We start from the raw sequence: 14,328 nt of genomic DNA, 5'->3' as shown, positions 1-14,328 counted from the left end.
AACAACTATTTGCATAGCATGTACACTGTATGAGGTATTATAAGTAATCTAGAGATGATTTAAAGCACAGATGGTCCCTGATTTACCATGATTCAACTTACCAAGTTTTCAACTGTATGACGGGTTTATTAGGATGTAGCCCCATGGAAAGTCAAGAAGTTCCTGAAGACTTTGATGGGATTATGGTTTCTACTGAATGCACATTGCTTCTGCACCGTCATGAAGTCAAAAAATCATACATTAAGTGGAACCATCATAAGTCAGGGACTGTCTGCTGTGTGGCCAGCATTAAGTGTACTTTTGACTTACAATGTTTTCAACTTACAATGGGCTTATGGGGTGGAACCCCACGGTAAGTTGAGGAGCATCTGTATATGGGAGGAAGTACATAGGTTTCACGCACATACTACACCCTACTACATGGGGACTTCAGCATCTGCAGATTTGGGTATCTGAGGAAGGTCACCTAGAACCAATGCCCTGCAGATACCAAGGGATGGTGAGTTTTCTTGCCTTGCTATTCTCACACAAATTAGACCTTGTGGTCCTTCCATGTCACCTTCTTATGCTCTAATTCACTATTCACCACGGCTTTTAATACACAGCCTTTCTAGTTTTCTACCTCTGTGAACTATGTTAAATTAAATAATGTTTCACATATATCATTCTGGTGGATAGATCCTGTGGAATGAGGTTGCTAAAACGGAAGCCACATATGTTTGACTGATTGATTTACAAAGTCTTGCTCTGTCACCCAGGCTGGAGTGCAGTGGTGTGACGTTGGCTCACTGCAACTTCTGCCTCCCAGGTTCAAGCAATTCTCCTGCCTCACCTCCTGAATAGCTGGGATTACAGATGCCTACCACCATGCCTGGCTAATTTTTATATTTTTAGTAGGGACAGGATTTCACCATGTTGGCCAGGCTGGTCTTGAACTCTTGACCTCAAGTGATCTGCCCATCTTGGCCTCCCAAAATGATGGGATTACGGGCGTGAGCCACCACGCCCGGCCATGTCTTTTTATTTTGATGTGTTGACATACTGTTTTTTAGAAAGAAGACACTCCACATTTCTATCTGCAACCACGAAAGTACCTTTTCCCTGCATCTCCTGGGGTCTAACAGGTATGCTCATGAGCTATCCTCAAAAGCACAGACAATTTCTTTTTTTCCCTTAGTCCCTCATTCCTGGACTCTTACGGGGAGGAATACACGTACCTTTAGGTCAGATGCTGGTCACCTGTGTATTTGTTGATAATTCCAACAGAAATTAAACTCTGAAGGAAAAAATGGGCCCAAGTCATAAGCAGACAGAAAGAGAACAGGACTCAGGTCAGTGCAAGCCCGGAGTACCTCTAATGGCCCTCTGACCATTTCTTAATGATTGTCTCTCAGCCTATGCTATGGGCTTGGGGAAACCTCCAAATGACATTTCCTAAACTCACATGCCAATTGGCTTCCTGTTAGATTTCTTCAACGGAGAGCAAGGACTGCAGATTGAAAGGTAGAAGGAAATCTCTTCAGTTTCTTGCTCCGGCTAGTATTTCTCCAGCAGCAGAAGACACCAGCCTCCAGCTTTCTTTAGCACAGGTGGAGCCACACCTCCTGCGAGGTGCCAGCATAGATACATAGTGCCTCCCTCAGAGATCTGAGCACTGGCTGTGCAGGGACCCATACTGCAGGCTCCCATGATTTTGATCATGAGGCTTCTGTTGCTTTGTTACCCCAACCCTAGCGGAGGGTGACAGACAGCCTCTAAGACAGTCCCCAGTGATCCCCGCCTCTTGGTATTTACAGCCTTATACAATCCTCTCTTCCTCTTGAGTAATTTGCTTCTAAGAAAATATGGTGACATTGCAGGGCTGTCACTTCCATGATTAGGTTACAAAGGGTTCTGACTTCCATCTTGCTAGTACACTCTCTTACTGGCTTAGATAAGGCAAGCCCGCATACTGGAGAGACCCATGTGGCTAAGAACTGAGGGAAGCCCCCAGTTAACAGCCAGCAAGGTACTAAAACCTTCAGTTCAAAAAAGCCCTCAAGAAATTTGATCTTGCCAACACCCACATGATCTTAGAGGTGGATACCTTCCCAGTCAAACCTTTAGATGAGCCCCCAACCCTGGCTGATACCATCTCATGAGAGATTATGACATAGAGAACTTGGTTAAGCCATGCTGGGATTCCTGACTTACAGAAGCTGTGAAATAATAAATATGTAATATTTTAAAACCATTAGTTGGGGGATAATTTGTTACAAAGCAATAGAAGATTAATACAGGGCGTTAGGCTATTAGCTATAATTACTAATATATTGGCTACCTACTCCTTTTTTACTCCTTCAGCCTTCCAACTCCTGTATTACTGATTTCCTATGTTAAATTAGTTTGAATTATCTAGCATGGTCTTTTTTCCACAGTAAGTCCCTAATTAGTATTTATTAGGATTCAAGTTCCAAGTCTACTATTAAAGGTTCTCTACAATCTAATTCCAGCCTATTTCTCCAATCACTTCTCTCATGGCCAGCTGACAAACATGTAATCCCAGCCAAACTTTGCTCATATCCCATGAACTTGTGTTTTTCCATGTCTATATCTCTGTAAAGACAGTGGAGTGGGGCGGGAAACATGCACTGGCAGTGACACCAGACCTCTGTTTAAATCTTGGCTCTATCTCCTATTAGCTACAAGACCTAAAGCGGACTAGGCACGGTGGCTCACACCTGTAATCCCAGCACTTTGGCAGGCCAATGCGGGCAGGTCACTTGAGTTCAAGACCAGCCTGGCTAAGATGATGAAATCCCTGTCTCTATTAAAAATAAAAAAATTAGTTGGGAATGGTGTAGGTGCCTGTAATCCAAGCTACTCAGGAGGCTGAGGCAGGAGAATTAGTTAAACCCAGGAGGCAAAAGTTGCAGTGAGCTGAGATTGCGCCACTGCACTCCCACCTGTGTGACAGAGCAAGACTCCGTCTCAAAAAAGGCCTAAAGCAAGTCACTAGCCCTTTATAAGCCTTGGTTGCTTTAGCTGGAAAACAAGGTTTAAGGCCGGGCATGGTGGCTCACACCTGTAATCCCAACACTTTGGGAGGCTGAGGCAGATGGATCATGAGGTCAAGAGATTGAGACCATCCTGGCCAACATGGTGAAATCCCGTCTCTACTAAAAATACAAAAATTAGCTGGGCATGGTGGCACGCACCTGTGGTCCTAGCTACTCGGGAGGTTGGGGCGAAGAATCGCTTGAACCCGGAAAGCGAGGTTGCAGTGAGCTGAGATTCGCCACTGCACTCCAGCCTGGTGACAAAGCAAGACTCCGTCTCCACCAAAAACAAAAAACAAAAAACAAGGATTAAAAAAAATTTACTTTAAAGAATGCTGCAACAAGTATAGAGAAATAGCTGGCACAATGCCTAACTCCCCAGAAGGTGCTGAGAAAGTGACAGACCATGGTTCTCACTGCTGTTCACACCTTTGCTGGTTCTGGAATCAGCATTTCTCACTTTCCACCTAGCCAAACACTCAGGGGCCGCGTCTTCTCCCAAGGCATCTCCCAGAGTTCTCCCCTGGACTCTTGGCATAATTTCTCTACCAGGGGAGCCCTAGGTTTCCATGGAAATATCTTGTGACCAACCACAGGGGAAGGAGAAGAAAGAGAAAGAGGAGATTCATGTTCTTAGTCATATTTGCACCCTTCCGACACCTAACGCTTCGCCGGGGGTTTTGCTAACTGTAGACAGGCATATTCTCGTGGCAAAGCCAAAGTACTTCAGAAACAAATACAAAATGAAGTAAAATTAAAAGTATCTTAACTAAGAAATGTCATATTTATCCATCAAGCACTTCACTTCATCTTTAGTTCAAATGTCTAGTGTTAAAATATCGGAAGAAATCAACAGAATTAAATCCATCTTTTCACAACTTGCCTATCACACTCACCTTAATACAATGATTACAGAAGTGTCTAGAAAGCATATTGTTTAAGATAACTTGCCTTATGTTTTAAACAAACTCAAATGCTTAAGTTGCAACTCTATCAAAAGCAGACATTTTGTATGATCCAAAGACATACTCTTTTTATTCATTAAAAATTAATCAACAGCTACTATTCCTAGATACAGATCCAGTATCATGTAAGAAGAGCAAGGCTAACCTCACCTTCATCTCGGGGTACATGTATCGGTGGATAGAAGGCAGCCAGTAGACAGGCGGCAGGCTGCTGCCTCTTCCAGGACCAGCATGGAGCACCCCCTTTTTGTCCTCATAGAAGGCAGCCAGATGAGAGTAATGTCCTGGCATCTCCAGCTGGTGCCTGCAGAAAAACACATACATGCATGCATGCATGCCACACATACACACGTGTGCGCGCACACACACACACACACACACAGTGAGAACAGACCTGGTCACAGCTCTGCTCCCACTTCTACCCCTTCCCCTCGCAAAGGCTGTAACACTCATGGCAAAGACCCTGACATACTCCGAAGATCCCCATCTGGAGGTTGCTTAGTTCTCTTCCTTTGATGCTACAGAGGATCCTTACGAAAAGTTCAAACATGGGCCTGAAACTCCCTGACAGTACCATGGAACACATTCTTTTTCTCATGGGAAACAGACGGAATTAACAGACTATGTCTAATGTCTATTGTTCTTGAGCAAGGTACGCCGGAGACTGGGTGCCACTTCCCAGAGAATGGCTGCTTCCTGTGAGAAGGGCCAGCTTGGAAGCCTAAAATTCCCTGCTTAAAGCCGCTCTTTGTTTAGCGAACTCACGCTTGCCTGCTTGCTTTGTTGTTGTAGAAGAATACGGAGAAGCTTACTCCCAATGTCTCAAATAAGCGAAAACAATTATTACTGGATGTCACCAGGGCTCATAATTTGTGCATCAAGTATAACAATAAAGAAATAAAAAGCAACAGTCTCTTCTCTGCCAGCCCCACTGGCTTGAGTTGCAGAGCCTGGCTCTGGCTCACCTAGCTAGCTGATCCCAGACCCCCGAACCCAGAAGGCAGCACCATCCTGGGCCATTTAGACAACGAAAACTGCTGCCCACGAGTGGAACGCAGGAGCATTGCAGGGACTGTTTGTCACTGTTTAATGGGGGTGTTATAGGTTAAATTTTGTCCCCACAAACAAGATGGGGCCCCAGTACCTCACTCAGAATGGGACCGTATTTGGATAGCATCTTTACATAGGTAATCAAGTTCAAATGAAGTTACTAGAGTGGTCCCTAGTCCAGTATGAACCCTATCCTTATAGAAAGGGGACATTTGGACACAGAGACACACACACAGAGCAAACAGCAGGTGAACATGAAGACAGAGACTGGGATGGTGCATCTCCAAGCCAAGGAACCCCAAAGATTGCCAGCATCCACCAGGAGCTAGGGGAGAGGCCTGGAACAGACTCTCCCTCACAGTTTCAGAGGGAACTCACACTGCTGAGACCTTGACTTTGGGCTTCCAGCCGCTAGAACTGTGAGGCAGTACGTTTCTGCTGTTTCAAGCCACCCAGTGTTTGGCACTTCGTTATGCAGCCCCGGAAAAGCCCTAATTGAGGGAGGAATAGAAGGCGCCAAAACCCTTTTAGCCCATCTTTATTTTCTCAGTGTTCTACAATTTCCATCAATCAATGAACAAAAAGCAAAATATAGCTTCACTGAGCAAGAGAAACATCCCTAATTATGGTTGGCCCTGGAACAGCAGTGATTAAAAATAGGCACTCCCCGCTGCCACGCTGCCTCTGCAAACTGCCACTGTGGCTTACTCCAAACTATGCCACAAACTGCTCAGAGTCAAGATTTTCATCGACCAACTATAGCGTGCTATTCTCCACCCATCTCCACTCCAGAGTGATTCACAGCTCTTGTGACAAAGCGATGACAAGAGACCTTCAGACAAATTTATATTTTAAAAAGAAACAAAAATCATCACAATATTCATATAATGATTACTAATATAAGACGGATGATAGCTCCAATTTCAGGGATCCTATACATTTTAAGCTTTGACAAAGAGGTAGTGATGTCATAAAATAACAAATAACTAGTTGGGAGGAGGGTGCTCATAATCATTTAGCCCACTTTAACAAATGATCATGAGCTAGATAAGAACCCATGGTGGCTAAGCTGTGTCTGACTATTCTGAGAAGATGGCAGATTTCAGATACTTTTTAGGGATGTTTGTCAAACTGATGAAAGTTTGATCCACAGAAAATCACACAAAGGCAATTATGTTCAAAGGTGTTTTCAATAGGATGGAATTTCCCTAAAAAGAACATTGAGAATCTTTTTATTATATTTTTAATACTGTATCTTCTATGTTAAAGGGGACTCTGTCAAGGGTAACATTTTTTCATTTTCTAGTTTATTGTTTGCTGAGTTGCTATCTTTTGTGTTTGACTATATTAAACTGCATACTTGAACCAACATTCTAAAAACAAGTTCAGTACTAAAGTTGGAGTCCTTCAGACAGAGCTAATAGGAGAATTCTGTCCTTTGATTGCCTCAGATAGTTGACTGATGGGACAGAACAAGGCAATAATATGGAATATGGAATCTGAACACAGACACAAATATAAGCTGGCAGTTCCTGGATGAATGTTAAGTGACTGTTGTATGAAAGCCTCAACATTTAAACACACTACAGATGTTGCAACAAACAAGATTGTCAAACCACAATATCAAGAAAAACGGAGAGTATTGAAGCAAGGCTCAGAGTGCTGGATGATAAGTTAGTCTTCAAAGATGATGTCAAAGGAGCCTTTCCTGGTGAACTTATCTGCAAGAATGCAGAGATCAAGAAACCAACACAGTGAAATGTATGCCAAACCACCTACGGAAACTGTCTGAGAGCCATGACGCTGTGAAAACTAGAGATTAATTGGCTCAATATCTCTTAGTAATCTGAAGCTCCCGGCTGCTGGGCCAGAGACACTGGGGTTCCCCTTATGCACACAGCTCCTTCACTGATAAAACACAGCCATATATGGCCATGCAGATTGCAACTGATCCTGCCTGTCCCTACCACACTAGTAATAATTAATCCATGGTCAGAATCAGAGATGCCTCTGTGCAACAATTACACTTCATCACTCTGGTAATTATTAGTCTGAACAGGCGGGCGTGGTGGCTCATGCCCGTAATCCCAACACTTTGGGAGGCTGAGGTGGGTGGATCACTTGGGGCCAGGAGTTCGAGACCAATTTGGCCAACATGGTGAAACCTTGTCTCTACTAAAAGTCCCAGCTACTGGGGAGGCTGAGGCACAAGAATCGCTTAAATCCAGGAGATGGAGGTTGCAGTAAACCAAGATCATGCCATTGCCCTCCAGCCTGGGTGAGAGAGCAAGACTGTCTCAAAAATATATATGTATGTGTGTGTGTGTATGTGTACGTGTGTGTGTGTGTGTGTATTTATACATGTGTATATATGTGTGTGTGTGTGTGTATATATATACAAATCAATATTTATATATTTCTCTCTGAACAAATCACCTTCGAGCTCCTAGCTTAGCAAACGCAGAAAAATAAGCACTCCCATTTACTGCTAGAGCAGGGATAAAATGGCATCACCTTCTGAAGGGTAACTTACAGTTTGTATTAAATTATATACTGTATATGCCCTCTGATCCAGTGATTCTACTTCTTGGACTGTGGCTTAAAGAACTATTTCTAGATGTGAACAGCATTTACTCACAAGGATGCTGATGTTCACAGTGGTGAAAAAAATAAGGAACAAACTGAAAGCCCAACAACAGTGAAACAGTAAAATACATTGTGATATATCTATATATTAAAATGCTGTGAAACCACAATAATGTTGAAAACTACAATTCATGATACACCAGAAAGGGTAACATACCAAGTTACAAAATTTACATACTAAATGACCTCAATAATCCTTTAAGAAAATAAAATGTGGGGCCAGGCGCGGTGGCTCACGCCTGTAATCCCAGCACTTTGGGAGGCCAAGGCGGGTGGATCACGAGGTCAAGAGATTGAGACCATCCTGATCAACATGGTGAAACCCCGTCTCTACTAAAAAAATACAAAAAATTAGCTAGGCATGGTGGCGTGTGCCTGTAATCCCAGCTACTCAGGAGGCTGAGGCAGGAGAATTGCCTGGACCCGGGAGGCAGAGGTTGCGGTGAGCCGAGATCGTGCCACTGCACTCCAGCCTGGGTAACAAGAGCAAAACTCCTTCTCAAAAAAAAAAAAAAAAAGAAAAAAAAAAGAAAGAAAGAAAGAAAATAAAATGTGTATGTATAATATATATTTGCACCTGGGAAAATACTAGAAGGATATAAAAGAAAATGTTAACAGTAGATAGGTCTGGCTGGTGACATCATTTTTTTTTTTCTTTGAGCTTTTCTCTATTTTTAAAGTTTCCCATAATAACTAACTATATGTTAATTTTATATTTAGTCATTTTAAACTTTTCACTATGAACATTTTGAAACATATACACAAAATGTAGAAAGAATAGAATAATGAACCCCATGTATTTGTCATCTAGCTTCAACAATAATCAATATTTGATCAATATGGTTACGGCTACACCCTACCATCACTTTTTTCCTAGAATGTCTTAAAGAAAATCCTACATCATTACATTTACTGATAAATGCTTTGTAAGGCATCTCTAACTGATGAGGTCTGTTCAAATAATGAACACATAACCACCATGCCATGATCTCACTTAACAAGAATAATACCTTAATATAAACTAATATCCAGTCCACATTCAAAATATAGCCATTCTCCCCCAGATGCTACTTGAGAGTTGGTTTGTTTAAACTGAGATCTGAGCAAGGTAAAATGTGGTTACAAGTCACAGGTCCCATTATGCAATAACAGTCCCTCTTGCCTTTTCTAATTTAATTTCTCAATTATAAAATAGTTCTCCAATATCTTCTGATTAATAAGAAATAATCATTAAGAAGACTCTTTAGAGAGATATTGAGGGCAAAAGTTGTAGATTAAATACAAATAAATAGGTCTGGAACATCACAAGTCAGAAGAAATATAAAACACAGATTAAGCATTGCAGAAATTAAGATTAGTGAATTTATGTAAAAGTTACTGCTACAGTCAGGTATTATCCCAGCCTAGACCTGAGCTTATCTAACTGTGCTTTTCTTTTCCTCATACTCCGTCATACAAGTCTCTTCTCTTATGTTACCTACAACCTCTTTCATCACCAAGCTGCAAAACCTTTCTAGCTATGACTCAAAATCTAGAAGCCATAAAAAGATTAATGAATTCAAAGAAAAACACCTACCTGACAAGAAGGTTATGTTGAAAGACAAATGACAAAGTGGTAAAGTATTTTCAACTTATATCACAAAGAACAAATTTCCCTATCCTACAAACTCCCAGAAATAAGCAAAGGTAGACAACAAAATGTAGCAAAGGCTAGAAATGGTTCACAGAGTAAGACATACAAATGACTCAAACAAATATAAAGGTGCTCAACCTCACTTATAAGAAAAATACAAATTAAAACTATACTGAGGTACTGTTTTCTTATCCATCAGGTTAGAATGTCCAAACTCCCAAACTTTCATTTTTATGTTGGTAATGCTGTGATGAAACAGGCATTCTCTTGTATCACTGCTGGGCATGCGAATGGCACAACCTCTATGGGAAGCGATTTGATAGGATCTATTAAAGTTAAAATTACATATGCACATATCCTTTGAAGCATCAATTTCATTTCTGAAAATTTAATGTACAGATAAACGTCTCACGTGTGAAATGCATGATATCCAATGCAGCATCATTTGTAGCAGGAAATGGACAGGAAATAACCAAATGTCTATCAATAATGAGCTTGATAAATAAAGTGCCATTCTTCTATACAAGGCATATGATATGGCTGAAAACAAGGAAGAAATTCTCAAGGTACTGATATGAGATCTGTCATACTATCAAATGAAAAAGGCTAGGTGATAGCTGGGCATGGTGGCGCATGCCTGTAATCCCAGCTACTCAGGAGGCTGAGGCAGCAGAATTGCCTGAACCCAGGAGGCGGAGGTTGCGGTGAGCCGAGATCGCGCCATTGCACTCCAGCCTGGGTAACAAGAGTGAAACTCCGTCGCAAAAAAAAGAAAAGAAAAGAAAAGAAAAGAAAAGAAAAGAAAAAGGCTAGGTGCAAAATAACATGAATAACATGCTATCTTTTGCATGAAAAAGGGAGACAATAAGAATATACATTTGTATTTGTGTATACACACACACACTTTGGGATGGTACATGAGAAATGAATTGTGATTACTGGGATTATTTGAATGGATATGGGAACTGGGTGAAGATCTTTCACTTTATGTGAGTGGTAGTCTGCCACACTCCTCTTTAGTAATAAAACCTTCCAAATTTTAGATGGACACATGGACGCCCAGCTAAAGGCCACATTTCCCAGATTCCCTTGCTACCATGTGTGCCTAGTAACCAAGAACTGGTCACATTCCACTGAGCTCAGGTCTTTCCCTCTTTCTATAGGCTGGAAAATGACATTGTAATGGTGAGACAGCTTCCACCATGTGGATGAGGACAACACTACAGAAAATGACATAAGACTGAATGACTTGGGTCCAAGAATGACCAACGGAACAGAACCACCTACCCACAATGAACTACTACAACTGCCATGCCAGAAAAGCTGTAATTCTGTCTTACTGTGTCACTGTATTGGGCGTCTCTTTGTTACAGCAATTTATACTCTAGTTAAAGCCAAAAATGATACCTAGAAATGAGTCACTACAGTATCAAAAACCATATAGAGGTACTGGCTTTGTAGCTGGAAGAGGAGAGTGGTGAGAAAATAGATATTGCAGACTAGAAAGCTGGCAACTTACTGGGTGTGGTGGCTCAGGCCTGTAATCCCAGCATTTTGGGAGGTCGAGGCGGGCAGATCATCTGAGGTCAGGAGTTAGAGACCAGCCTGACCAACGTGGTGAAACCCCATCTCTATTAAAATAAAATAAATAAAAAATTTTTAAAAAAAATTAGCTAGGCATGGTGGCATGTGCCTGTAATCTCAGCTACATAGGAGGCGGAGGCAGGAGAATTGCTTGAACCCAGGAGGCGGAGGTTGCAGTGAGCCGAGATCATGCCACTGCACTCCGGCACTCCCGCCTGGGCAACAACAACAAGAAAAGCTGGAAACCTTTGTTACACTTGTAGCAAAACGTCTGCTAAAACTTCAATAACGGGAGACAGACCCTGTGTCACCTGAATTTGCAGCTTTAGGGAAGGCAGCTGGAAATAGAATGCTGATGTGTGTTGACTGCCCCTTGTATGCTTTTAGTGAGCTACTACGAGAATAAGATAAAAACCATATTGTCATGTTTTTCATAATCTTTCTTCTTCATTTTGGAGGAATATTTCAAGTAATAGTATATCTTATTATAAAAATATTTACTTGAAGTTATAAGTAAAATTATGTTTAACATATTTCATTAACACAGCCTATTTGAAAAAATTAAATCTATAAAATATTAATCCTACTTTTGTAAAGGTATTTGTACTCTAGAATGACATTCACGGAATACTGACAATGGATATCTGTGCTAATATTTGAGAGAATTTTCTAAAATCCTTTGTACTTTCATATAAATTTTAAATAATAAACACATAAATGTTTAAATAATAAACATGTTTTTTTCCACAAACAATAAAGTTCACACTTTCAAAGCTGAAGATCACAATTATGTTACATAAAAATGTTTGAATAGTGATAAATTTTAAAAGTATAGGCTATAAAAGAGTATATCTATTGTATGGTGCCAAATATATATTTTAAATGAACATGCATAAACAGAAAAGAAGTAGTAACATTTTATCAGTGCTTCAGGGATTAGGGATAAATTTTCCCCTCAAAATCTGAAATGTAATTAGGTTACTTGAACAATGAAAAAAAATGTAAAGTAACTAATCATTTTGCTGCTTCTGTTAAAAATTCTCTTCCTATGCCAGGCACCTTGGCTCACACCTATAATCCCAGCTCTTTGGCAGGCTAAGATGGGAGGATCATTTGACTCCAGGAGTTCAAGACCAGCCTGGGCAGTATGTTAAGAGCCTGTCTCTACCAAAGGGAAAAAAAAAACAAAAAAACATGCACACACCTTTTTAAGTTCTCTTTTGATTATCTCAATCATAATTAGAATCCCAATAGGCTGGGCACAGTGGCTCACGCCTGTAATCCCAGCACTTTGGGAGGCGGAGGTAGGTGGATCACCTGAGGTCAGGAGTTTAAGACCAACCTGGCCAACATGGTGAAACCCCATTTCTACTAAAAATACAAAATTTAGCTGGGCATGGTGTTGGGCACCTGTAATCCCAGCTACCTGGGAGACTGAGGCCATGAGAATCGCTTGAACTTGGGAGGTGGAGGTTACAGTGAGCCAGGATCATGCCACTGCACTCCAGCCTGGGAGACAAAGGGAGACTTTGTCTCAAAAAAAAAAAAAAAAAGAAAAGAAAAAAGGAAAAAAAAAAGAATCCAATAAAGAAGTAGGCTTTAAAAAAGTTTAGGATTTCTTTGCCTACCTAGGGCAAGGAGAGAACTATTGTGGTTTTGCATAAACAAACATAATGTACCTGTCAACAAATTATTTAATTTTAAAAAGTGATGGCAGTATTAAATCCAAACTGAAGGTAGAATATAGCCCAGCTTTCATTATAGAGTGAAGAATCATCATGCAGCGTGCTGGCTGAAATGAAAGGATACCACCCGAGGCACAAAACCTCGCCACGGATGTTCTTGGAAAGACATCTGTTGCTCTGGCACACAAGTGCTGTTTCCAAGGGCTAGCGCTACATGCACCAGCTGGTGAATCCTGCTGCCTCCCTGCACATGTACGGAAGCCACGTACCGAACCTGGTTCTCCAAGAAGTGCATGTAGCGGTAAAGCAGCGTGTAGGAGGGAGAGAGGATGCCCACAGACTTCATCCGCGCGCCACGTTCCAGCTCGCTCTCCACGGGCATGTTGGCAAAGCAGGCCAGGCCGAAGAAGGGCCCCTTTCGGAAATAGCTAGAAGAGACCAAATGTGTAGTGTGGCTCAATATCAGAGAGAAATTCTGAGACACAATCCTAAACAAAACCAATGAACTCTGTCCGGGGCTGTAAATGACAAAGCTCAGCCTCAAGGAAACACATAGGCCAACTCACTTGACCTCACCAGTGAGATGATCAAGGCCTGAAGAGATTACAGGACTTGCCAAGGGTCACCTGGCTGGAGCTGGAACTTGATCCTGGCAAGATTGCTGCTTGGCCGCCCAGGATCATGGACACATGTCCTCTCTCCTGTGTCACAACTAATGACTTGGATGGGAGAAGCAGAACCAACATTCCTCTTCAGGCTCCTCTGGAACTAGGACTCTTTTTCATGGCATGAACCACAATGATTCTTCCCTTACTTCCTGAGGCTCTGATATTTTTAACTGAGCTGCCATTTTATTTCCTCCTCTTTCTCACACTTGTATCAGTCATGAATTCAGCCCCATGAGGAGATTAAAGCCACTTCATTACCCTTAAGTTCTTTCCATTGTTCCTTCTCACAAAATTCTCCAATACCTCACTGCACCGGACTAAAAAATGGCCTTACTTAAAGCTGGAATTTCAAGGTTGAGCACATAGATGTCCTTGGTTAACTCGCACAGGGCTGAGACTGCACATTTTCATTAAAACCAAACCTCAAGTGAGGTCCATGTAATTTCTGAGAAAGTGAGAGAACCTCTACGGGTAGGGATTCCTAAGATTTTTAGGTCATGAAGCCTGTTGAGAACATGATGAAAGCTAGACATCTCGCTAGAAAAATGATGTAAACACAAAACTATCCATGTATTTTCAAGGCATTTACACACAGCACATGAACACCTCCTAACAAGAGCCCTTCTGCTTCGGGGAAAGTGTGGAGGTGGGGGGAATGGCACGAAGACGACTCCAGTTTGGAAGTACTTACATGAAATCAGACTGGATTTTATGGGACCCACTAGCCATAGACTTGAACTCAACACCTTCAAGGTCAATATCTTGAGGTAAGCACCATTCTACCATGTTTCCTGCAGGAAAAGGAAGACACAAGTTAAAAGAAACAACATCGCCGGGCGCCGTGGCTCAAGCCTGTAATCCCAGCACTTTGGGAGGCTGAGGCAGGTGGATCACGAGGTCAAGAGATCGAGACCATCCTGGTCAACATGGTGAAACCCCGTCTCTACTAAAAATACAAAAAATTAGCTGGGCATGGTGGCATGTGCCTGTAATCCCAGCTACTCAGGAGGCTGAGGCAGGAGAATTGCCTGAACCCAGGAGGCGGAGGTTGCAGTGAGC

The 14,328-nt window shown here is 41.8% G+C and overlaps 1 protein-coding gene across 2 annotated transcripts in view; it reads right to left on the bottom strand.

The window, feature by feature from the left end:
* Positions 1-14,328, bottom strand: part of DENND11 (DENN domain containing 11) — a 58,166-nt gene that overhangs the window by 29,264 nt on the left and 14,574 nt on the right. For both annotated transcript variants that reach the window (XR_012512004.1, XM_010340394.3), the window contains exons 2-4: positions 13,961-14,060; positions 12,871-13,029; positions 4,154-4,307 (exon numbers count right to left, since the gene is read on the bottom strand). Coding sequence is in view for 1 of the 2 variants with exons in the window: in XM_010340394.3 (XP_010338696.2) it covers positions 4,154-4,307; positions 12,871-13,029; positions 13,961-14,060 (413 nt within the window). In the remaining variant the exon portion in view is untranslated. The remainder of the gene's footprint in view (positions 1-4,153; positions 4,308-12,870; positions 13,030-13,960; positions 14,061-14,328) is intronic.

This window comes from Saimiri boliviensis, chromosome 10, assembly GCF_048565385.1.
Source record: "Saimiri boliviensis isolate mSaiBol1 chromosome 10, mSaiBol1.pri, whole genome shotgun sequence".
NCBI classification, from domain to species: Eukaryota; Metazoa; Chordata; class Mammalia; order Primates; family Cebidae; genus Saimiri; species Saimiri boliviensis.
This window is presented reverse-complemented; position numbering and strand designations above follow the sequence as displayed.